Source organism: Sturnus vulgaris, chromosome 1, assembly GCF_052056855.1.
Source record: "Sturnus vulgaris isolate bStuVul1 chromosome 1, bStuVul1.hap1, whole genome shotgun sequence".
Classification (NCBI taxonomy): Eukaryota; Metazoa; Chordata; class Aves; order Passeriformes; family Sturnidae; genus Sturnus; species Sturnus vulgaris.
Window position 1 is genome coordinate 6,157,351 of NC_142243.1, and position 27,129 is coordinate 6,184,479.

The window sequence follows — 27,129 nt, forward strand, 5'->3', positions numbered from 1 at the left end:
ACAAAACAGAAATCACATAGGCTGGACTATCCTTTCCCATGTATTCTTTTCATTTCCAAGTTTTGTTACATGTGTAGACCCAACTACCAGATTAAACTGTAAAGGTTCTACAACTTATTGTAATGCCCTGGAAAAATGCAACATTCTCCAACACTGTCCCCAGTATAAGAACCTGAACTTTTCAACCCTTTTTGCCAATACTGTCCACCAAATGTGAAATCACGAGCTAGGAAAAGTCTAAGAGCTGATCACGTACTTTGCATCTTATGACCCTACACAGAATCAGAAACACAGCTGGGAGTGTCCAAAGACTTCACTGAACAAAGATTCATATTCAGAAAAAAAACCCTAATGTATTAGATCTTAAGTCAAAAGAATTATTTTATACTTAATCCATCAAAACTGGTTTCACAGCTGTCTTAAAACAATTTTCAGAAAGGTTTAAATTTTAGTGTTAAATTAGAATGTATTCTCTTCTTTGTTCTTCACAGAAGCATTTTTAAAACACCATCTCTATCAGGCCTTCTGGGGCTTAAAGATGGGACAAATTTCCCACTGTTTTGAACCCCAGGGTATAACTTTTATCTTTTCAACCTTTTACTTCCCAGCAACATTTTCTGATGACAGAAGGACTGTTCAATTCTCTGCCTTTCAAAAAGCCAATTCCTCCAGCCATGCCACAGTTCACAAGACTTACACCAAATGAATAATGTTGTTTGTTTTGCAAACAAGAAAGAAATCAAGTGAAAAGTTAAGGCTTTTCAAGATCCCTCTCCCACCAAGTCTTCATGGCCAGGACATGCTCAGTGCTTAGAGCTCAGATCAAGCAAACAGTGCAGACTAAGAGAGTCAAATAAGAGCAAAATTCACCTACAGTGTATTTTTGTATTGTTCAGAAATGCTGAAGTTGTGAGACACACAACTACAGAGTTACAAACACCAGCTACAGGCAAAGGATGAAACAAGACAAGTCTTGTACCAACGTGTCACAATCCTAAAACAAGGCACAGACTCCGTATTTTGTAGAGACTTTGACTCAGTGTCTCTCAATTTTTATTCATTCACATGTATCTGCATAAAACTAAAAGATTAAATAATTAGCACTTATGGCACAGACAGTGAAAAATAACCTGCCCCAAGTGACATTAAGATTTAAAAGACAGAAACTTAAACCCCAGTATTTTGCTAGCAGCTTTAATTCAAGACATACCTGACTTATAAGTCAAACAAAGTAAAAAAGGATGATGGAAAGTGTTAGCATTAATGACATCTGTGTAAGAGTTAACATCCAGACCAAAGGCCAAATTATACACTCTGACTTGCTAAAGCAAATTAAGAGTTTCTCAAAAAGCAGCATCTGAATTTTAGTTATAAGCAATAAAATAGTCCCAAGTAAAATATCCTGATAGCTACTGATTTGTAATTATATACCACATATATATATATTCAAAAGAACCCTTGTTCTGCTGATTGCTTCATTCAAACTTCCAGAGTATCACATAGGCTTAACATCCTAGTGCAGAAGTTCAAAATACTAAAAGCGTGTGCTACACCATTGCATTTCAGAAGTCATTAAAATACAAGAACCCCAGGGCTACGATCATTAAACCACTTTTATTTGCCACACGACTAAAGTAAACCAACATGATCAAGTTACTCAGCCCAGCACTGCAGTTGTTCAAGTACTTTATGGGCACTGCTAGCTCAGAAAGAGGTGGCTGGATTGCAATGAATGCCAGGTAACCTCTGAAATGACTTTTTGCTCTTGGCAGCATTTGTAGCATCAGTGTCTTTACTCACCTGCTATGCCAGCTACTCACAAAGGTACTAGAATTATTTTTAAAGAAACTGCTAAGAGAAAAAACAGCACTTAAGAAGTCAAATATCCAGAATTTGAAGCTGATTGTGTACCAGCCTTGCATCCAGCTGCTGGAAAGGAGTAATTGAAAAGATTATTATGTTATCATAGCCACATAGTCTACCTTCTAAGGCAGTAGTTTAATCCTGATGGGTATTGCTGGTTTACTGTTCATCTGGATATACTGATCCTATGTGACACTCTGGAATACTTCTATTTGGTGGCACATTTTCGTAATGTGTGATGTAAGGAATTTAAAGTGCCCCAAGTACATCAGGGGAAGCAGATGCTCAACAACACATACAAAATACAAGGGGTTCATTTTAGCCAAATTCATTAGGTGTCCCTTCATTTAGTGTTAAAAGTTCAGCTGTTTGGAGAAATATGGACACTGATTTCCATGCTGCAACACTGTAGCACTGGTTTAAAAGAATAAAAAAACCCATCTGTGGTAATTAATAGACTTGAATGTTAATATGTAAATATCCACATAAGTAATATGTATTACCCCAATGGCTTCTGAGAAAAGTTTGGCAGAGGAGGTTGGCAGTTTTTTACTTACTGTTCTCTATGGTTGGATCATATGAATCAACAAACTGTCCTTCCACAAACTGGATCGTCAGTGAAGATTTTCCTGTAAAGCAAAGGAAAGAAAAATCTCGAATGAAACTAAGTCTTCAGGTTGTTATCACTTCACTGCTTACTAGTAGATACACCAATTTTCTATCTATCCAGGATGAGCTCTGTGTGGCTCATTTAAACTATCTATACATGACAACTGACCTATTTTTAATTTTAGTGCCTATTTCTAGTAACTAGGTCTCCTGAACATATAAAAAGCAGTGCAAAAGCTACTCGGCATGTGTTCTGCTTTTGTTTTAAACAGGGCATAATTTAAATTACTCCTCCACTTTAAAACAAATCTAAAAGCAGCACAATCCTCATAGAAATAAATTTAACAAACTGATATACTTGGAACATTTTCCTGTCAAGAAGCAAGTAAAATTCAAAATAACTTTCGGTAACCACAGAGAAAACTTGAATAGAATTAGCCAAATTTGGTTTTACTAGGAGACTGGACAGATTTCCCATGACAAAAGGATGATCTCAAAATTCTTGAGACCAATAGACTCTCCTATTAATCCTCCTACTGCCACACCACAACAGGCCAGTGGATCCTGTATTTTAAGCAGTGACTGAGGCGGCATAATTGGATTTTTCTTTAAAGCAATTTAACTGCTACTTTAGCAGATAACATTCCCCATTTCACTTAAAGAGTAATGCAAAGCACTGAACTTAGTATCAGACTGAAAAAATGAGAATTCGTTTAGTCTTGAAAGATTTTACAAGATGGTAAATCACATACATTGACCATAAAAAGCACCTTTAAAGCTCTGCAACTGAAGACTTCTCAAAGCATTACTGAAGCCTTAACACAATTTCCATTACAGCACATCATCTGCATTTGGGAATCTCCTAGATCCTATTACATTATGTTTACTGGACAAATACCCTCTTACAAAGATTGCCAAGTGCATTAGCTGCTTTTGGACATGAACATATTCTTCATGCTTCTTTATACTCTTTTCATCGTCAAGAAGCACAAACAAAATACTACCTCAAGTTAAAATTTTGACTCAAAACAACCCGACTCAGAGGAAACCTCTCAATGACCTCTTAAGTAACCAACATTGTGGTGGAAAGATACAGTATCATTGTTTTCAAGAATAAATTGCTTTGGGTAAAAACTGCTCACTTTCAGTACTCAGAAAATGTTCTTTCCTAAGCATTCCTTCAGGAGATATAAAAAAAAGTTTTCTATTTCATTCTCTGTCATGCTTACCCCTTTGCTGCCTCCTATCAATCATGACAGTTTATTCAAGAAACAATGCTAAAAAAATTTCCAGACAAACCCCACGAAGACCAACCATCACCAAGATTTTATTGAGTTGCTTTTTCTAAAATCAAGTTCTTAAGACACCATTTTCTGGTCTTATCTAACACAACTGAAGGTGTCATGCTCACAGTGCAGAAGTTGACAGAGGACATCACACTTGAAACTGTTGCTCCAGCAAGGCACACACAACCGATTCCCAAATCACTCTAATAAAGTCAGATTAAGGATTGAAACTGTGCCTCCCAGGAACTTTCTGAAACTGTGTATTTTGGACACCATTTAGAAAGTGAGCAAACTTACAAGCTATTTCTCCTTTAGCTATAAACTTATGAAGTTGCTACCCCAGAGTTCATGCTCCCAGATTCTTTGCCAATACCAGCACATTAAGCACTCCATTTAAAAATAAAAGGTTAACTACCCCCTATATTAGGCTGTTAGATCTTCAAGATAAGACAGCTTAGTTCAGTAAAGATCATCATTGAACTTTTTAGCTCCTAAGAAGGATTCTGCACTAACTGAAAGATTTGACTGCTGCGGTCTGCCTGTGCTATTCTAGAAACTGAATAGCAGAAAGAAGTCGGAGCCAACAGAAAATGCTGCATTTCACACCCAGCTGTATTAATTACTGCTTTCCTCCTAACAGTGAGACAGGAGGAAACAGACAAAACCAGTGTTCCAACACTCTCCTCCTAAATTCCTCCAAGCTTTATAACAAGCCTTGCAGTGTGTTTGTGATCACAAGAGGAAGCCTGCTGTCTTCCATGCGGCACAGGGAAACTCTCCAGTCCGGAACTCAGCACCCACCCCCTCGGGGAAGTGCAGGCAACTGTATCCCACTAAATCAAGGCTTGGATGGACATGAGAAATCTAAATCCTGAGTCAACACCCTGCCCTGTGTCTCAGCCCATGAGCAAGCAGCAGGCAGAACCCTGTGACCAACAGCTTGGCTTGAACTTTGTCCTACAGGTTTTATTCCAGGCCTTTGACCTATGCTCGTAGACAGAGCAGAAAATCAAGTTGACAATTTAGCTCCTATCTGCTCTTGCCCCAGAAAGAGCAGGCAAGGCTTTCAGCAAGGATTGCAACACCAACGCAGCGTCCGAGAGGCCAAGGGACCGCACGCAACCGCGCCGGCCGCTGTGCGAGCTCCGAATCGCAGCGAACACACGGCTGGGCTGGATGGATGGATGGGCAGGCACCACGGGCACACTGCAGCCTCAACAGCACCAGACAGCCTGACACCGGCAGCAAAGGCTTGATTAGCTGATTACTCAAGGGTGCACACCTCAAAGAGGCACAGCTCTAATGTGCCCTCGCGTCTGGAACACGGACATACATTTTTGCAGTTTGCTAAGCAACATATGCACTGTATTTGAGTTTTAGGAAAATAAACATCCGCTGAGACCAAAAGAAGAAGTGATACGAGCTGAAGCAAGGCTGGAAGCTGGGTGCAGAGCCTTGCTACAGTAACTCAAAGCACCACATACTCCATGGCAGAGTTGTAAGCAAAATCCTCCAAGTTCACTGACTTTCCCACTCAGGGCAGAAGGGGAAGGGCTGCAAGAAATGGGTTTCATGAGTGTTTAGAATACAAGTCCCAGGTGGCTAAAAATTCAGCTCAAGTTGTCCAGAAGTATCCAAAGTGTATTTGCATACACAATTCATTATTTATGGTATTATGTGAGAGTGGTAAAGAAAAGAGCTTTCCACTGTCAAAACAGAAAAGGAGCAGATTTTCAGACAGAAAGCCAGTTCAAAAACTAAAGCTGTTGTGTTTCTGTTCATACTACTTGCACCATAAAGCAGAACATCCCATAAACACTCCAACTAGTGCAATCACAGCACATCAGTTTCAAATGCCATTGCAATTGTCAAGGCAAAACAATTGCCAAATCGTGTTTTACTCATCCTTTTACTACTTGGACAAGAGCTGTGGTATTTATAATCTAGCCTTAAAATTCAAGCTTTACAACACTAGGCAGGTTACCAAGCAGATGAGTAACGGAGCCTGGGTGGGCTAGGGGACAGCTGGACTCCCCAAACAGGTCATGCCCCTCTGCTGTGCACCACCACCTGCCTGCTGTCCCCACCTCACACCCTGTTCTCCTTGCAACCGGCATGGGGAAAGCCCAGATTAAACTCTCGTCGGCAGCCGACTTCTCCCCAAAACCCAGGAGAGACAAAAATGATGCAACCACGCAGTGAGCAAGTCAAACAACAGCTCCACAAGCAGGGCATTGTGCAAGCGGGGCTGCACAGCTGCCCTCGGACGTGGCACGACCACACTGACAGCCACAGTGCAGCTTATCTCAACAGGAAGGGTTTCTCAATCCTAGAAACTGCCCACACAAGCCAGCAGTAAACAGTTTGTCCTGCTCAAGAACAACAGCTACTGAAGAGCTGCAGTTCTGTGGGCAGTGTAGATTAAGAGTTTCTTTAACCCATCTTTTGCTATTAGAATACACGATTATGTAGTTTACATCATCATTAAACATTTAACAGCTGACAGCATCTCATCTATTCCTACCACAGGCCTAGCACCTTACTTTCGCTAGTCTCTAGACTAACTTATTAACTAGACTTACCTAGTTAGTCTCCTTAGACTCTCCCTAAGTCTACCCAGTCTTGCCTACAGAACAAACTACTTTAGGCTTTGTCACAAAATGCACTCAACAGATCTCATAATGAAATGTCAGTCACGTCAAATTAGGTAACTCTGGCTGCACACTCAACTTACTGCACTGCACAGAGATGAAGTTTTCATACCAGAAGATACACTTGTTTTAACTTGAATGTTGGGATCTTTATCTTCTTTAATTCACAATACCAAGATGCACAAAATGGAGACACTGGCATTTCCACAGTGCACATTATCTATTCATCCTCAGAGCGGGACTGAATGACTTCCTGGAGCCAATGGAGGTTGACTGGATAACAAAGAGGATTACAGCATCCCTCTTTGACAAAGATCTTCTCACAAGATCGCAGACTATCTCAGAACCCATCACCAGCTCATCATTCATCTCAGGCCACATCGTTAGCAACTTTCTATGGTTAATTAAGATACCTCCCCAGGTAATAATTATGGCTGTGTAGTTGCTGTTTTGCTGACCACTGCTTTGTATTTGGAGAATTAATTTAATGACTATAAAAATTATACATCTGGGTCAATAAAGAATTCTCTTTCTAAATCTCAGGAGACAGCAATACAATGAGTAGTTTGTGTTTTAATCAGATGCAACTAAATTCTACTATTGGACTTTTAATTGTGAGGAATTATACAGACATCTATGTTCAGCTGTAGTTTTCTATGTTTTTGTAGTGATTTGCTCACGATGTCAGCATTACAGTAATAGGATTAAAAAATTATTTTCTGATGCTTAGAGACAAAACTCTTCCTCAATTCCTGCAAAAAGCTCAATTCCTGCACTTGCTCATGATATTCATGCTTGATTTGGAACACAGAGTAGTGGCACTCCTCTCAACATGCTCTGAGCTTTCCGGAGGAAAGACTAAAGGTTGTAGTTCTGCAAGAGTGAAAGTTGGAGGACCTCAAAGACACATCTTTTGGTAATGTCATAAAGAGCCTCAAACACTGCAGAACCCTTTATGACAAAACAAAAAGCAAAAGAGCTTCTCAGGACAACAAAAGCTCTTCTTTAACTTCTTTGGAACTCTGTCTCATTGCTACAACTGTTCCCTGCCTTCTCTTGTTCTATTTTTTAATTATCATAAAAGGAAATATGTTTGAAGTCCGAGGCAAGGTTTTGTAGTAAGAATTTTCTGCACATGATGGTAACACCAAGAGCAGGAGCCTGCTGGGAGATGCTGGTTTCCCTTCCTTCTGCATTGCACAATCTTCTTGAGGTTTATCGAAGGTATTCCTCTGCAAGTCAGAGGAAATCTGAGAGCAGTCGTTTAAAAACAAAGCCACATGGCTTCCTTTATTTTCTTCAGATATCAAAGCAATCAGTCACACTCACAGAAGTACTTGCAGGCCCTTGCTAGGTCGGCAGGAATGAGCCTTCTGAGCATAAGCCAAGAGTCCTAATGCTATCTAGATCATATTTCCTGTAAAGAAAGCAAGAAGAGAGCACGTGCTTTATTCCCTGATATTTAGCAGCAGGCTTGTTCCATCCTACAGCAGCGCTCATGCCTCAGTGCTCACTTAAACTATGTTGCAATGCATTACATGTCCAAGCAAGTATGTAGAGAAAAATTCCACTGCATTCCTGCAACAGCTTATACTTCCAGGCAGTCCATTTTGTCTCCAATAACGTCAGTAACCACAGCAAAGGATTGTCAAAAGAAATCTTTTAGTTATTTTAGCACAAAGTCCAGTTACTTGTGCTTGTTACCCTTGCTGGCAGAAAAGCACAGGGCTGCAGCTTACCTCCTTTTTCCTTTTTAGTAAGTTAAATGAATTTTAATTCCATGTGTTTACTGGCAGTTGTCAAAGATAGGAAAAGCTGTTACAAAGCTTAAAAAAACCAAAACAAAACCAAAAACAATCTCTGTGGCATATACCTCACCTGGCCACGGAATGCATGCATACCTGACTGCATCCAAGATGCTTTAAATAGGTCAGGGGAGCTGCATCCTGGTGTTCCTTAACTGCAAAGGAAATTCAGACATTCATACCCCAGACAGCCAACCTGTATTTTCTCAGATAAAAACCATCCTCTGTACTCCCTTCAGACTTCCTGCAGAAACCGTGCATCCCTGCAGCACCTTCCCACAGCACAAGGCCTAAAATATTTCAGGTGGCAGCAGAAATTCAATGGCATCAGTAAGTGGGCGGTGAGCAACTGAGTTGTGCATCATTTGTATATTCTTTCACCATTACTATCATTTACCTTTCCTTTTCTGTCCCACTGAACTGTCTTCATCCCAATTCTATTTCATCTTTTTCCCCAACTATGCCCCCATCCCACTCTGGGTAGTGAATGAATGGCTGTGTGGTGTTCAGCTGCCCAATGGGTTAAACTGTAACAGCTTTTAAAGGGACGTTTATTAAGCTTAAAGATCAGACCCTAACATTCCAGTTTATGACACGCCTAAAGGTAAAGAGCCTGAAATTTGTACTGACTTCCTCCCCAAAGGGACAAAATTCAACTTCTACTGCTGGGTAGAATCCAAGTCCTTTCTCCCTATACACACACTTCAAGCAGCTCATTAGGTGTTTGAATAAACTTGACCTTTCCTTGGATCACCGGGTATGTACAACATGAAATTAAATGTCTTTGAAAGATCCTTTTAGGAACTGCAATTGTCTCATCATTAAATCAGTTTTAAACGCTACGTCATTAGAAATAACACATCTCTCTTGCTTTAATGCATTCCACACAGTCCCCTTTTCTATCTTCAAGGTTTTAATTTCCACACAAGGAATCAAATTCCGGTCACTTCTTTCTTGTGGCTAAAGATTTCTGGGTGCACAACCTGAACTGCCTTTCTTTCTTCAAGTGGATCCAGCTGCAGTCACAGCACCAGCTCTCCAGCCTCTGCACAGACACTGCCTGTTAAACTTTCAAGTTCCATTAGCAAACATGATAAACTCTCCTTCCACAAATCTCACTTGCATTTTCAGACCAGTAATAGAGAAAGAGAAGCCTTACCAAGAAATACCTCAGCTCCACTGACATGCAGGCCTTCCCGTAAAAGGACCTTGAGGACTGGAGCCATAGGATTCACAGTTGCCAACACTGTGACCTGGCCACCATACATCAATCACTGTTTACAGCCACAAGTCTCTGAAAATGCCACTAAACCTTTCCTGGCATCATTTAAAAACACAAGTCTAGGAACATGACCCTGCATATTGTAGCACCAAGCAATACCAAAAGCAGCTGAAATGTGTGAGGAATAGACCATCTTGGCAGTACTACTGAAATGCATATGACCAGAGGGCCTCAGGATCTTCTAGAAATTGCAAGAACAATAGCAAGAGATTCATTCCTCTTTTCCTTGTTGTAGGATGGCAGAAGGCAAGTAAGTACCTGACAAAATCCTGACTGGATAGTAATGGTAATATTCCCTCTCTTGGTAACATCATCTAATCAAATCATGTGATACAGCACATTATGTAACTACTGCTAAGAAGTTTCAGCCTTACTCTGAGGGGACCACTGAGCTCTCCACCAACTGTAGCAAAAGCTGGAAGATACAACAGATTTGTGCCTACGAGGGCAGGCTACTTGTACAACATATTATAAAAATACATAAATTGAACTACATGATAACCACTAGAAGATCTTGGCAACAACAGACAGCTCCACTCTGCAGCAGTGTGTAATGAGGTGGTCAATGTTTCAGGCTCTGTGTCACCACTGACGGTCCAAGGTCTGACGAACCCAATGCCAGCAATGTACGTGGCCAATAAACCCTGACACTCATGGACAGCTGCTACCAGCACCCAACATCAGCACACAGCACCATTCACCTGCTATTCCTACACTGGGGGAAGTCCCCAAGGCTGCATGAAACATAAGGCACTGCAGTACCAACCCTGACAACACCAAAATCTCTTAGCACAGAACAGGGAAGGATCTTTGTGGATATGAGTTGTGTTGACTCCTTCCTCCTCCAGCAGAGCAAGACATGGTCACATCTCTGTCCACAACTGGTAGATACTGAGAGTTTTGATTAATGTTCGTATTGTTGAGCCTTGACCACTTCTGTGCTAACCCAGTGGATCTCTAAACAACCACACCAATACAAAAACCACTGTGTGTTTGAACTGTTCCTTCCTCTACACAACTCTCTCCCCACCACCAGGTTCTGATCACTTCTTGTTGTTACTGTTATCTCTTCTCCATTTCAGCTCTAGATCTCTGAATTAACTGCATAGGCACCTTCCATGTCACTTCTGCTGATGACGGGAAGCCCCTCCCTTCTATTTATCAGGGTTGAAGAAAGCCACAATCTGTTAAATGCCATCTTCACAGCCTTGCACTTTACCCAGCTGGAGTTAGTCATCAACCCCTCCCCATCAACGCTGGCTGCAAGCCTCCTGCATTTACACACTCACCCATCTACCCAGGAGTAGCTGCTGAATACAGAGGACAATCTGTCAACGGTAAGGAAGGTTTAAAATAATAATATACCAAAATCTCTGTCTGACACACATGGGTAAAACAGCAGGGCAAAAACAAGACTCCAGGGTAAGAATAACACCATGCAGAATACCAGAAGAATCATTAGAGCCCCCAACCTTAGAAATAGTAAGGGAATTTAAGCCAAAGATCTGTCAGATACGACATGACATAGCTGATTTTGCCACAGGGCAGAGAAGATAGAATAGGTAACCCTTGTTTGCTATATCTTACTATCAAGTTGTTGCCTGCCATGACAGCCAGCTGGCTTTCTTACCTTCCTAACAAGCATGTATCCATCTGCTGGCTCAAAAGGTACTTCAAATTAAGAGGTTTTGGATAAGAATCATACTTTCCTATTCTCAGTTTCCTTATTATGTAGTACTAAAATGTCACTATACAAAACTCTGACCTTTGCAGGGAAGAAAAAACACAGAACAAATACAACCCCCCCCCCCACCACTGCCATCTCACTCCCATCCTCCCTCAATCACCCAAAAGTATCCCAAGGGGATAAATGAGGATGACACCTGCAACTTGAAAATAAATTATCTTTCCATTTTTTCACAAGTCAGGCATCTTCCAGCCAGTCTAGCCCCAGCACCTGAGGAAGCCCTTAGTAATATAAACTGGATTCTTCACTTCCCAGTGCTCCACTAGCACAACCACACAGCTTGGACAGGCAGCTGAGCACTGAACTACAGCTTAAGCCAACCTAAAGTCAGGCCATGCTTCAGGAAACACAGAAGAACATTCCATTTGTCTGCTGCACTGGTTTTCTGTCTGCACATCAACCCATCAGTTCTGCAAGTTTCACATTAGCTCCTCCTCTGTCCTAACACCACACTTGGGGATGAGTGTGATAAAAATGTGCAGTTGTAGCAGGACAAGTAGCAAAAAGGTTTAGGTGCCCTAAGACTCCTCTACACTCTGTATAAGGAACAAGATTTTGAAACACTCAGACAACTTATTCTTCCTACACTACCTTCCAACTGAACCATTTTTTTACTTGAGTTTAGCAACCTCAAAAAGTTTATGAAGAGTTTTGATGTTTTTTTCTCAAAATATGAAGGTTGAAACAACACAACCAACACAACCAACACCTTCCTTTAGAATTTATTCACCAGGGTCAAACCATACAAAAGAAGCAAACACCATCCAAGAAAGCAATGAAGAACTAGGTACTTCAGCACACTAAGAAACATGGTGCTTGTTTATATGCACGTTTGAAAGCAAAAACTTCCAGTTCTAATTAAAAAATGCTAATTTTGAAAGAGATTTCAGAAGACCAAAAATTTGTTATTGATGGAATAACAAGCCCTGAAGCAAAATACACTTTACTGCATTAATGTCAAGTGCTTGATTGTTTTGACAGCTTGTAGGACAGATTTAATGGAGTTTTCCTACATATTATGCATCCCAGCTCTTTTGCATACAGCAAGAGTACCTTTAAAGGAGGTCATACATATTGAATGAAGTTTTGGCAATACAATCTGACAAGTTGTTGAAGCTAGACAGATGTATCCCACTAACTCTGGAGACAATGTTGTCAAGAGACACTTTCACATCCTAATTTTGTATTACACTTGCACATATTTACATCCACACACTGAGGACCACTTATATATTCCATCTTTTTCCAAATTAAAATTAATTTAACCCCATACCCTAGAGAAGACAAATAACTAGGTTTGGCACAGATGATGTACTGGTTCCTATAATCTAAAATACCCAAGAACACTGACAACCATCCTAGAAATACTGACTCTTCAAACTTTGAGATTTTAGTGTCATATTAAAAAAGAGTGTTGAAAGAAAAACTGTCTGCTTAAAGCATAATATATCAGGGAATTGTGATTTCTGCAGCTGATACCTATTTAACATGGGAAGACCACAACTTTTGTGAATCAATCCTTCAAGTGTCACACAGGGTCTTTCATTCCTTAAAAGCCCTTCAGGAGTCAAGTACTTAGTCTTATGCCTCATAAATTTTGGCCATTAGCCACAAACTCCTGATGATTCCACCCAAATCAAACTGCAGTACATTTCCTCCTTGTGTTCTAGCTTCAAGTTCTCTAACTCACATAAGAAGTCCCATAAGAAATTCTAGTAGACTTCCCCTTTTGCAGGAGCCCCCAAGTTTCAAGCTGGTCTTTTGCTTGTCCTAACTTCATCATGTGGAATATTGTGCTTGATAATCCAAAATTTGCATTTTCAGAACCTGTGTCATCTGTTTGTATCAATGCCTCATTCACCACTGTCTCATCCAGCACCCTTCATATAGCTATTCTTAAAATGTACATGCCCAACAATCAATGTGTGTATGGTAAACCGAGGAAGAACCAAAATATTTCAACAATTAAGTAGCTGTGATTCATCCCTATGCTTCATGTGCTGATAAACACAACCAAAGGAGGAATCAACCAGGTTGAGGAGCCAACCCGTATTTGCAAGTAACAGATACTTTGTAGAGTATCCTACCAAAGCCAGAAGACCAGGCTGAAAAGCAACACAGTTTGGATTTGTTTCCACTGGCTTTCTAGGTAGGAAGGAAATGAGTGACCCCGAATGCATTTCACTTCCTTGGACAGGTTGTAGTCAAGTGGGAGTCACTCTCATCTCCCAAGTAGCAATCAATAGGACAAGAGAAAACAGTTGTGCCAGGAGAGGTTTAGATTAGATAGTAGGAAAAATTTCTTCACAGAAAGCGTTGTCAACCATTGGAACAGGCTGTCCAGGGAACCAGTTGAGTCACTGGCCCTGGAGGTATTTAAAAGATGTGTAGATATGGTTTAGTGGTGGACCTGGCAGTGCTGGGTTAAGGGTTGGATTCCATGTTCTTAGAGGTCTTTTCCTGCAGCTCTGGCTTTGATCCACTGCAACATCTCTACTAGCAGTGTTTCCAGAATATTCCAGATTGCAACACTTGAGGCATCATCTGAGTTTGAAGACTTCTGGAACAAGGTTCAGGTTTACCTCAGGTCAAGCACTTTTTTCCTCAATTCCGCATTAACTGATTAGATTTGACTACAGAAGGTTATTTAAACAAGAACCTTGAAAAACTCGATTTCTCCATGGTTCCCTAGCACACATCTCACCACCTGCACAAGGCCACCTTTTTCCATCAAGAGAACGAGTCCAGCTCAGAAGTTCCACTGCTGAAAGTTGACCAAAAGGTATCCATGCCCATCTCAGGTGGTACAGGAAAACACTTACAGATGTGGTTCCAATGACAAGTCTGACTGAAGAAAAGTCTGCACAGTCACAAAGTCTGCACAGTCACCACCCTCCCCTAAAAGCCTGTGCTCCTGACCCCATTCTTCCTGTCAGGGCTGTACTCACTGAGCCCACCAGCTGAAGGATACAAAAACTTTCCCTGCTGGTTGCCTTATTTTTCAAATAAATCAATTCCCTGAGCTGGTGGACAGCCTTCCATCACACCAGTGCCAGCACCTGGGTGGGGGTAGCAAGGTCCAACTTTCAGCTACAGTGCAGGATTAGCTCAACTTGGGCCAAGATGTGCCCCACCCTACAGAGTTCATTTGCATCTCCCTTCATTACGTGGCAATTAAAAAAGAAGGTGGCTTGGACGTTTATTGAGAAAAGCTGCACCTGAAAGCCTGTTTCAGCACTTTGTTCAAAAATCGCCTCAGTTTACTTCCTTGTGACAAGGTCAATTCAAGTAACTTTACCCGACAGAAGATTCAATTCAGTGTCCACTGTACTTTGTATTTCTCAAAAAAGGAAATGCAACCTGTAATGGTCCATATTAATATGCTTTTAGTAAACTTAATATATCTGAAATCTTGTTAGAAGGTCTGCTAGGCAACACAAAACATAGATTTTGTTCATACTTCCCTTTTTCCCTATCCCATATATCCTCATTTACAGGAGAGCTGTCTTCAATGGGCAGGAACCACACTGAACACCAACGTCCAGACCAGGATTGGAAGAGAGAAATTTTAAGGAACAACCAAAACTCAGGAAGCAGGTTTTCCTTTCTCATATTATCAAAATCACAACAAATCTGCCATCCATTTCAAATACAGACCTTGGAAAACAAAAGGGAACCTCTCAAATCCTTAAGGAGACCAATTCACGGCTGACAAGGGCCGCTTCGTGTTTTTACGCACCGTGCTTCATGTCTGCAGCTTCTGATTTAGGAAAATTTGAGATGACACCAGCCAATTGACTCATGCAGGATTCACAGAGCCTGAGTGCATTATGAACATCCCACAGAGAAGCTGTTTCGATTTTGGATGGAATACACTATTAAGCTGAGCAGTTTTTAAAGCACGCCCTTGGATGTCACCTTCAGGAGAGCCACAGGAAGTTAATCATAATGGCATTTATCACTTTTTAGCCTGCTCTTCTAATCCCGGCTGCGTGGTCACGCCGAGTTTCCGCAGCAGCCTGTACTGCAGAGGTGGCTGCCTGAGCCAGAGCCTACACTTAAGGCAATGTAGTATATACAAATGAAGAGATCCAATTTTATGTAGCTTATAAATTACAGGATCTACATTACACTTGGCTTTTCCTGTCGATGTTAACTTCAAGTTGTGTAATCAAACACCACAACACCCCCATATATACAAGCAAAACGTGCAAGTGTTACCATTGACATATCAGAGTAGGCAATTTAAGAGTTAATCCTGGAGCAGCGTCCTCAAATAACCCTACGGTGGCTTGATATTACAGCTGAACATGCTGCCTCTAGTGCTTCCAGCTATTGCTATCAAATGCTCTGTAGCAACTTTCCCTGCTGTAGCCACTATCGCAGCCACTAACACCGAAATGCAATTAAAGCTGGCGTTTCCAGCCTTATCCCAGTCCCCTGGGAGCTGCAACCTTTCCTCCTCGCAGCATTGCCGCACCCTGGCAGAGCCAACTGCGGCCCTGGCAAGGGAAGGGCTGTGGAAGTCATCTTGGCACTTTACAAGGGACTCAGGAAAATGTTAACCTTACATATCAGCTGGCTCACAAACCGCTCAATTTTCCTGTTAAATCTCAGGCTTCCCCATGTTGCGGACACAGCCGATTGTGTAAACCAAATTACAGCACACGACAGCGGTAATTTCTCCATTCCTCCTCTGTTGACATTTACACGGGCAATTTATCGCCTGCTAAAATTACCACTTCCCCCATCCAATCCCCGGGGATCCCTGCTCGGGGCGGAACGCTGCTGTGCGAGCAGATGCCATCTTTCAGACACGAACAGCAAAGCCTCAGCTCCATTTTACACTGCAAACCTCCTAATATTCAAACAACTCGCCTTTTCAAACTACGTTTTGCCGTAACAATTATTTTTACTATTTACAGGTCCACGTTGAAGGTACTGCTTTTTCTGCTCTTCTTGCTTTTCAAGCAAGGTGGATAAGGGAGAGGCTTTTTTTTTTAGCTTAATACAATCATCTGCAAGCCTTTCCATCCAAATCTAACCCTGACAGATCATTTTGTTCCATCACAGGTTTTTTTTTAATACCTGCATGCCAGAGTCAGACCATGACTACTTCTGCCTGCAGCATGGTCTGCTCTACACCTACACACACGAAACAAGTTGATTTATTTATCTGGGAAAGAAAAAAGGTATGTCCCCTATTATTAACTGGATTTTCCCCTCAGAGCCATAAACTGCCCAGGAGAGCATTTTCAAATGACCAGTCCAAACACGTAAAATTCAGAAAGAGGATTCCTGTTTCTGCAAGTACATCTGTAAAACCAGCAGCACAACTTATACCAACAGCAGAAAAGAAATCAGGCTGAAATAAAGACTGAAGCAGTTGATCCAAACAACACCTTCATGCTTATCTTAAATCCAACCGTTCAATATAATACAGAGAATCCCAGTAATAAGGTACAAGATGATCTAAGAAACCTCTTCTTTCATACAGGCATTTGTGGTTTGAATTTGCATATATGTTCTATAAACAGAAAGAGAATGAAACTGAGCACAAAGCGTTTTTGGCGACTCTAGCCTGCTTTTTAGAGTGACTGTTACTTTGAAAAGATTCAGAAAATCTTAGTCCTGTTTGATTTATTTCCAAGCAAATCAATTATTTCCAATTATATTTAGGATATTAAATTATGACTGAAATACAAGTATGAAGTATGCCTTACTAAAAAGGCAGTAACTTTATAAAATTTTATGCCTCATCACGCATAAGACAGATTTCTTCCAGAATCAAATCTCAAGTAGCTGAGACCACTTTGGTCACTTCCCAGCTAACAGTAATGGAAGTCAAGTTCCTCTGCTGTGAAACTCAGATCTTGGGATAAAATCCATTCGATTTCTACTCAGAACCTTGCTGAGACAAGCACACTTACATAATGGAATCTAACTTTCTTAAACCAATATAAGCCTGAGCAAAACCCAACAGAGACATTCTTGCATGATTTTGTCTCATGTCATGCCAAAACCTGCATGCTATATCCACAGATAATCGGTCTTCCTCACCAAAAAACAACTCCTGAAGCTCCTGGCAAATGTCTGCATCTCAGAAAGTATGACTGCCTGGGAATTCACGAGGCTTCCACTGTGATCTCTCCCATCAGAAAAGAATAAGAGTTTCACATATGAAAGGCTTGATGGTGGTGTTGAAAGATAGAGGGAGTGTATTCAAACAAGCAGACTCCTGAATTTTCTATTCTGAGAACTATTATACCAGAATACCACTTCCAACCTCTAGTTTACCTGACAACAGCACTGGAATAAGATTAAAATTTAATGCAAGTAAAATAAACAAAGCCTTAGCACGAATCCAGCACAATTTTCAGACTGTTTCACAAATCCTCATGGACAGCGTGGCGACCCTTCCCTGTACACACTTGTAACCTGAGAGATCCACGGGGTTGTTGAATCATCAGCTGTAGGGAAAAGCTCACTGCTTTTTTATCATCAAAACCTGGTTATTTCAACACCTAACTGAGAGAGACATGGGAAAAAGAGCTCCCCATTTTATGACAGCTTCATCTCAAACACTGTAGTTACAGGGGGAGCACCCAACTTCTCAGAGCAGGTCACCTAAGCATTTAGGCCAACCTATAAAACCGCAAGCATTTTACAACTCACCAGAGTTAGCCTCCCTAATTCCAGGGTCAAGATTAATGTTAATGGCAAAACAATGCCATTTCCTAATTACAAAAGGAAATGTAGAAAGCATTTCCTTCCAGTTCTTCAGATTCTGGAATTATTCCCCACTTTAATGAGCATTACCTCCATACAATGCAGCATTTCCTTCAAAAGAAACATACTTCCTTTCTTACCACCCAAACACTTGTCCTAAAAAATAAAGATTATATCCTTTCTTACCCAGGGCTCAAGTGATGTTCTTGCCATCATAATACAAAGTAAGACTTAACCAGAAGTTTCCCTAAAGCCAAACTCATTCCCCATTCTCCCATACTTCAGGGGGCATATTTGGGGAAGTAGAGGACAGTCTAAATCTCACAGGTTCCTGCTTTTCTAACAGCTTTACAAGGTGGAAGTAAGACCTCAACGGCCCATTTCTACTGCTTGAACTTTTAACTATTTGCCAAGAAATTTAATGACAATGAAAGGAAAATTCCAATAAATCAGATTTCCTCCCCTTAATACTATGTTCATACAACTTGTAGCTCTCCTAATAAAATTGATCTTGTCCTATCAAGCCCAATTCCACACTAGTCCCAAAAAACTTTAGTTGAAGAAGTTCAGCAGTAGGTCTTAACACTTAGGTAACTTTTTGGCCATGCTTTGCACAACTACTATCACCCACATCACCAACCAAACATTATACTACTTCTCTATTTCTCTTCAACCGGTCCCCCTCCCTACTAGTATCTGATTTTTTTGACTGGTGCTTGTCAACGTCAAAAGATGTAGGACCAAAGCTCAACAGTACACCCAGTCCCCATCAGACTTCCAAAGGACAGAATTTCAAGCATTCCCCCTTCCCACTTACAGTGCCCATTGCTTTGCTCCCACCAGTGCTCAAAGAAGAGAGAAAACATAACACAAGACAATGAACAGACTGCAACAAGTGATGTCATACAGACTGTGCAAACTGATCAATCTACTGCTCACTGTTTTGTTTAAGGACTGGACAAATTCATCATCCTTTTAACACTAACCTGGCTGCAGCTATGCAAGAAAAAGCTCCCCTTATTTAGCCTTTTTTTTTTTTATATTTTAAAAAGCTTTTTTAAAGGGTTCTTTATTCAGTGTGTCATGTAAGACAAATTACTGATAGAGTCACTACTTTCAACGTAAAAATCCCTTTTAAATCAGAGTAGTATCTCTCCATAGCATCTTTTTTTTTTCCAACCGCACATTATCTTCCACATTGATCTGTGCTTTTAAGTTTGATCGATTAGCACCGGCTGTACTACATCTTGTTCCCCTCTGCTTCAAGAACCCGCATGCTGAAACATCTGAAACCGCTCTCCATCAAAGACAGTGAATGCAGGCGAAAAGATCACACCTTTTGTACGGAACAAAACCCTCTATCAGCTGCCATGGACTCGTGCTGGACGCTTCCAGGAAGTTCGTCCCGGTGGATGAGCCCGTGCTGGATTGTCCCAGCAGCGCCGTGCTGGGGACAGCCCGGAGCCGACGCGGCCCCTGGGGATCAGCTGCGCTGCTGCTGCCGCACCAACACCTCCACCGGGCAAAACCAGGCCAGGCACGGGCAACAGACCCACCCCAGCCTGGCCTCCCCAGCATTTCAAACTGGCTCTAAACCACACAATCACCGAGGCCGGAAAAGTGCTCCGAGGTCAACCAGGGACCAACATCACCGTATCAACCGTGTCACCGAGTGCCACGTCCAGTCTTTGCTTAAACAGCTCCAGGGACTCCACCACCTCCCTGGGCTGCCCATTCCAGTGTCTAATCACTCTTCCTGAAAATAAATTCTCTCTAGTGTCCAACCTAAGCCTCCCCTGGCGCAGCTTACAACCATGTCCTCTTGTCCTATCGCTGGTTGCCCGAGAGCACAGCTCGACCCGCACCCTCCTGTCAGGGACTTGTGGAGGGCCATGAGGCCTCTCCTGAGCCTCTCCTTCTCCGGGCTGAGCTCCCTCAGCCGCTCCCCACAGCCCCGTGCTAGAGACCCTTCCCCAGCTCCGCTGCCCTTCTCCGCGCTCGCTCCGTACGGAGCGCTGGAGGGAGCCGGACCCCAGCATCTCTAAGCCCTAAGGCGGGGCAGGACCCCTCTCCCCAGCTCCCCCCGATCCCGCCTTTCGAGGTTGCGTTCGGGGCGTGTGGGGGGGGTGAAACTTCCTATTAAGGGCACGGCGGCCGCGGGCCCGCAGCTCTGCGGCGCCGCCATGGCGGGGCCCTCCCTCGCTCCCTCCCTCGGGCCGCGGCTGCGCGCTCGGGGCGGCGGGAAGCGCCGCTGCCTCCGCTGCACCTGCCGCCGCCGCCGCCGCCGTCGCGGGGGAGGGCGATGCAGCGGCACCCGGGGCACCCCGCCCGCACCCCCGCCACGACACCCGCGCCGCGCTCACCCACGCTCCGGTAGCCCAGGATCGCGATCTTGCGGGACTTGGACGGCGGCATCTTCTCCCCCGCCCGGCCCCGAACCACATCAAGGGCGGCGGCTGCGGCGGAGGGCGGCGGCGGGCGGCTGTGGGGGCGCGGGGCGCGGCGCCAGCGACATGCGGGGGGCGCGGGGGGAGCGACGGCGGCCGGAGCGCGCTCGGGACGCGCGGCGCTGGCAGCGGCGGGGCCGCACCACGTGACCGCCGCCGCCGCGCGCCGGCCCCGCGTACGCACCTGCGCGTCACAGGAAAAAACTCCCTGCGTCACCCCCGCCCGGCGCGCGCGCCCCCCCCCCCTCCCCCGGTTCCCGCTCGCCGATTGGCCGGCGCGGCGGCGGCGGCGGCCGGGGATTGGCCGGAGAGCGGCAACGGCCGCGTTCGAAGGGGAGGTGGGCGGGGCCGGGCGGGCAAGGGCGAGCGGGGACGCGGGGAGGGAAAAGGCGGGGGGGGGGGGGGGGGGGGGGGTGCCAGGCGCGCGCCAAGGCCCCCGCGCGCGTGCGCGCGCAGCGTGCGGCGGTTGATGCGTCCCGCGCGCGCGGCCCGGCCCCGGCCCCCTCCCCAAGCTCCGTCACCTTGGGCATCCCTGTCCCCGTCCCTGTCCCCGTCCCTATCCCCGTCCCAGTTCCGTCCCTGGCCCCGGCTCCTTCCTCAGCCTTCGTCATCTTGACCATCCCCGTCCGTGTCCGTGTCCTGGTCCTTATCCCTGTCCCTTCCCCAGTCTCCGTCACTTTGGTCATCCCCATCCCAGTCCTGGCCCTCCGCAATGCCGTCCCTATCCCCGTTCCCCTCTCCATCCCCATCCCGGTGTCTCCTCGGCGGGCAGTGGGATCTGGCGCTGCCCCTCCCGTGTCCCCGCAGGCTCCCGGGTCCGGCCCGTGCCGGGAAGGGCCGCTCGGCCGGGCTTGTTTGAATTTTAATTTGTTTGAATTTTATCTCGGTGCCTTTTCAGAGCGGTCCCCGTGTGCGCAGATGATTTATGGAGAAACGTCGGGTCTCAGCGTCGATAAAGTGCCGGGAATTGCATGGGAGGGAAGGCGGCGAGGCGATTGGAAGCTTGGGAATGGTTAACTATGAGATCCAAGAGGTTCGGAGTTTTCCCCTGTGAAAGGAGGGCTGCGTGTCCTGGTGGTGATTGCAACACTTAATGGATGCAAAATTTAAGGGAGAAAGACAGGAAAATTATATTTCCTCCCCTACTACCGAACACTTTGGGTTAATAACTGCCTTTACACATTTTCTTGAAAAATTAATGTTTGTTAGAATTAAATATTTTTTTTAATGTGCTCTTTGTCTTTTTGGGGAACACTGATACCTAACATGCAACTATACCAGGGTGTAACAAACCAACGTAACAGCTGGATGTGGACGGGGGTTGGCTTCTCCCTGATCTCACCCATCCACTCCCACATATTCATCTGACCTGGTGAGAGGGTGGGGAACTAAAGCAAAAGCACAAAAAAATCAAAGCATATTTGTACACAAAAGTGATTCGCTTCTGGAGGAGAATACAGGCTGTTAGGAGATACCTGCATTTTTTGGGATAATCTAATTATACTCTTTGTCTTCTGGATTATGGGGTTTTACAGGACAAGTGCTGGTAACCTGTTAAACAGCAGGAATAACAGCTTTCAGTGAATAGGTACATGATGGGAGGATATTTATTTCGTGAGGAAACACGGGGATTCGTACTTTCTCAGTGATGGCTGTGGTGATGTAACTCTGCATGCTCATTCTCTGTGTCCAGCCTGTCTTTTCCACCCATTACAGCACAGATTCCCACCTCATCACAGCCCTCGAGCATCACCCCATAGGGGTTGGTGGGATTTGGGGAGCCTGTAAAAAGGCAGCAGCCTGTGGAAATCCAGCATTTGTGAACAGGAATCCTGTTCAAGGCTCCCCAAGAGGTGCAGAGGGACAGCCCTGCCTGATGTACAGCACCATTTTCCTCTTTGTCTTGTGTCTTGTAAAAGACACAATTGTTTATGAAGGGCATGAGGATTGCAGTAGCCGTGATCCTGCAGGACCAACCCTTGGAGCTCTGCCATCATCTTTACATTCATTCCCTCTGGAGCCATGTCATGATCCAAAATTTGGGCTTTTTACTGAGCCAGAAGACTGAGAGGATTGAGATAAGAATTACCTTCCAATGATATATATAGATTTGAAAAAATAGCTGAAGTTTGTGGTAGTTACGCTTTCAACTTCCATCTCCTTACAGTACTTATCACTTGCCTGTCATATTTTGGCACTGGGCTTTTTACTCTGGTGAAACCTAATTTGTATTTTTAGGATATATATCCATACCCCTTCAAATGCTTAGAGTGGTGAGCATCAGCATTTTTTTCATTTGTGGGAGTTTCTGGTTTTGTTCCCTCCACTTTTGATTAGGTCTTTTCCCTTACTCTCTTTTTCTTATCCCACTCTCATTTTGGAGCTGTGTCTATGTATTTATCTGTTTTTTGTTAACTTGCCCCTGGCTCACTCTGTGCTTGTTTAGGGGAGTTCACTACTGCAGAGTTTCTGTTCCTCCTCCTTTATTTGCTTTATTGCCTCAAATTGCAAGAGAGTTATCTCAACTTAGGATGCCTGTCAGCAGCAACACAGAACTTATTCTTCCTGGACATGGGCTTATTTTGAAGAAAAACCTTTAACTTCCTTTTCTTCCACTGTTCCTTTGGAGGGAATTGGCTAATAATTCTTCCTCCAGCAGGATCCTGTAAGTGCTTCATTTTGTCTTGGCTGGGACACTGGGAATACAAGGAAATACAGAGCTTTCAGGGAAGTTTGTTGTTTTTCCATGCTCTAGGGCTGGGTGACACTGCTGATGGCCTTTGGCAGCACTCTGGGATGCTGCTACTCAAGTGGCAGCAGCTTAAGCAGAGGTGAGAGGATCTGGACTGTGGTAAGGCTGTTACTGCATTTCTCCTGCCCAGGTGAAATCTAAACACTTCTGGAGTGCTTTGGGCAGAGGAACAGCACACCTGTGGCTGTGAATGTCTAATCACATTGTGCATTATCTGAACTCTTATTGTTTATATATTTGGGGCTGGACAGCCTCATACACCAAGTAGTCTTTTGCTGAAATCCTCTCCCCCTTTTAGCAATCCAGGTGCGATGCTCAGGTTGTGTTTTCCCAGGGCAGAATTCCATAACATCGATGCATTAGGAATTAGGGCCCTGCCTGTACATTCCTGCTCCTGCTGCAGCCTCTCACATCTACAGTGTTTGCCAACTGTGAGCTCCAAAGGAGTTCAGAGAACTGTGGGACAAGTGACCCTATGTTCCTCTGCACTGGCTGTGCTCCAAGCCTTTTCCCTGTCTCCCTCTGCCAGGTACTCCCTCAAATCAAATGCAGCCTTGGGATCAGTTCACATGATAAATGACATTAATGTTATTGTAAATGAGATAACATGCTCAAAGAATGCAACACATCCGATGTGGTTCTGAAAGACAAGATACCTAAGGGGAGGACAGCAAGCAGGCGTGAAGTGAGTGTCTGTGGAGAGATCAGGATGTTGAGGGAGACTGAACAAACAGTGCATGACTTTTCTTTTGCTGCCTGTATCTACTTTTTCCTGATGGAGAAAGAACCACAACAGATTTCATGTAGTAAAGGTAACTCATCAGCCAAGTATTTTTACACTAATCCAGTACGTGCAAACCCACCTGGCTACTCAGCTCCCAAACACAGAACAGCTCTGACTTGTACCTTCAATTCCTACAGCACAATTACCAGCACAATTACCTGCTCTGTCCTTCAGCAAAGCAGGACCTTCCCAAAGGAGTGTTTTGAAGTGTGTCCAGTGTTTGCACTGGGCGTGCTCCCACAGGCACAGCACAGCCTTGCTGCCCGCAGAGGTTACAGAGTACATTCAGTTCAGCCTTGCACTTGTTTCTGCTCCCTCCTGCCTTTTCACAGTGATTGTCTTTTGCAATGTTCAGATAGAAACGCTGGCAAAATGTTAGTAGAAGTAAATTAAGGGACTAATTCAGTTCAGAGGGGCTGCTGACACCACAGGTGGATGCCCTACAGGTCCTGGTGTGCAGCTGGCAGGGACACATGTTCCATAGGGTTTTTTCTAAAGGAATGAGTTTGATGTGTTAGTACAGGTCACCTCCTGCCCATTCACTTCAGCAGGAACAGGTCTGACTGCAACCACCAGAAAACAAATGAGTACCAAGAAAGTGACTTTCAAAACCACATTTAAATCAAGTCCTGAAGTGAAGAGTAAAGAGCAGTGTCTGCAGAACATTATTTTTGCATAAATGCATTATGTGGGTACAAGGGTAGCATTAAATTAGCCGGAATGGCATTTTCCTCTGGAAATTACCCTTAATAAGTGTTCAATATGGGTGAAAGTTCACAGAAACTTTAGAAGTAAACTCGTTACTTCTAAAGCTGCCTGGAGAGATCAGTGGGAGCAGTTACAGGGCCTACCATGAGACAGGATTAAGCACGTGTGGTTTCACTGAAAAACTCCAACTTACCCTATGCTCCCTCTAAAAATGGCAAGAAGTGTTCTCCATGTGGAGTCTTGGAACTGCTTCAGTCAGATTCCTCCTGTCTGCCATGAGGACAAGAGCTCAGGCCTTGGAAATCAAGGCTCGTTCTTTCGGTTTTACTCCAACATTCCCAGCACAACAGAATCCCTTAATAAAAGATGAATGAACTCAGATATACAACTGGAATTCAGTTCCTAGCAAACAGCAAATACTGCCTGATCTCAGACTTTTTACCTAAAGGATTCCAGAAATCAAACAGGAAAATGTTTTTCATCAATCTCAGCAAAGGGTGATTTTTCATCAGTTCAGAGCATCTCTGGGTACTGAAAAATACTGAGGGCTACTAAGTCTACCAAGAAACATTTTCTTACAGCTAAGCCGTTAAAAATATCCAGAATAGGTAAAAGCCCTTCCAAGACAAGCCCTTCAGAATAATTATCTTTCACAGACATCTCTTGCTGGGCAAGGAAATGCACAGCAAAGCAAAGGCATCAATCACACATTATTAAAATAGAACCCATTTCTTCACCTGCACTACTGAGCAGGCTTTCAGGAGTCACAGGGGACATTTACTGACACCTCCATCTGCAGCATGCTCCTGTCTGTGACAAGAAAAGGAACTTCTGGAGCTGTTGCTGTGGTCTCAGATCTATACTGCTTGCTGCCTGTCCAGAGGGGAGAATGCCCAAGAACTGGACTCTAATGACATTTTATTAATTATTTTTCATGGCTGAGACCCCTAATGAGCTATATGAAGAGCCCTAGACTGAAACTTTAGTTACTGTCCCTTTAATCTGGAACATGCGGCAGCACTGCTGAGTCACCCCTCCTCTCTCTACCCTCATTTCCTTACTCCTGTCCCTCCCTTATGCTGGAACAAGCATTTTTCTAGCTCTGTAGAAGACTGATCTGTATTAAAAATGACACCATTTTTTTACCTTTGTTTACTGCATCAGCACTGGCACTTGTGCCAGCACAAGCAGAGTGCATTTTGATGGCACTGCTGTTTATTTGTGCTGGTGGGGTCACATCAAGGTTCTGCCACTCACAAAAGCACACTTCAGAGCTGAATTCCAGAAAGAAAAGGTGGAAATTCTCTAAACACAGTTTTATATCACCGAGGAGGCTATTCCCCATAATTTTGCTAGTCCTGTGTCCAGATGTCAACCGCAGTTGTAATAATGTGAAAATTGGAAGCTTGGACGTGGTTATCTGAAAACTGCAAATTCATTCTTGGCTTTCTGCACACTGCAGCATGCAGGCAGGCCCACAGCATCTGCATGAACAGGGACAGAAGAATTTGTGCTATAAAATATGTATTAAAAATTTACTAGTGGTTCAACCCTTATCTTTAAAAATACCTTGACAAGAGGGCTGAAGAATGTGCTCATGCAGACAAGTGATAGAGAGATCTCACGATGCTTTTGGGCACCTCCCTGCCACCCCATCTCCCAGAGGAGGCTGCAGTGCCCGTGCTGGAGCAGAACCTGGGCTTTCACAAAGCTGCATTACGTGGTTTGTGTGGTATTTGCACGTAGCACTACTGCCCACTTACCCTTAATCGGTTACCTAAGACGAATTCTCCCCTCCACACACCCTATGAAGAATGAGAGCCACTATTTTTGGTTTGAATCACTCCATCTCCCACGAGGATAATCAGAGCTGATGGGCTGGTGTCAGCTCTGATGGCAGCAACTAGCACCAGGCTGTTGCTCTTAGGACAAAGCAGCTGCTCCAGTTCAATACCACTAGGAATTGCAGGGAACAGAGTCAATATTTACCCAGTCAGAAAAGGTGCTGGAGAAGACTTGACAATGTTTTTCACAAGGTAAGAAAGTGGAAGCAAACCTAAGCGAACAGTTTCCATCATGTACTACATTTTTAGCTATGAAAGATACCTGTAACAAGGACACTTTCCCACATTTAGTTCAAAATTTAAATTCTTGTAGAAAGGGGAAAAGTTCTGAAGAAAGTTATTCATTACTATTATTACTATTATATTTACATTTTATAAGCAAACTGAAAACTGTTCACCTTTTACCCCATGTTTATAAATGAAAACATAAAGTATCCCTTCCTGCATATTCCAGTGCAGTACTCAGGCTGGAAACACAGTAAGAAGTCCTAGTGCAGTATTCCATCAGCATAAGTCACCTTTAAATTCAAAGGAAAACATGAATGCTCCTGGTTTGCACTAATCCCAATGCATGTACATTCATACCTGTGAAAGAACTTGGCACGAACTGCTAAAACCAAAC

The 27,129-nt window shown here is 43.7% G+C and overlaps 1 protein-coding gene across 2 annotated transcripts in view; it reads right to left on the reverse strand.

The window, feature by feature from the left end:
* RHEB (Ras homolog, mTORC1 binding) overlaps positions 1–20,393 on the reverse strand; it is a 38,646-nt gene extending 18,253 nt beyond the window's left edge. For both annotated transcript variants that reach the window (XM_088157893.1, XM_014873703.2), the window contains exons 1-2: positions 20,336–20,393; positions 2,421–2,492 (exon numbers count right to left, since the gene is read on the reverse strand). In XM_088157893.1, coding sequence (XP_088014019.1) covers positions 2,421–2,492; positions 20,336–20,387 — 124 coding nt within the window. In that variant the 5' untranslated portion in view covers positions 20,388–20,393. The remainder of the gene's footprint in view (positions 1–2,420; positions 2,493–20,335) is intronic.
* Positions 20,394–27,129: the final 6,736 nt, after the last annotated feature.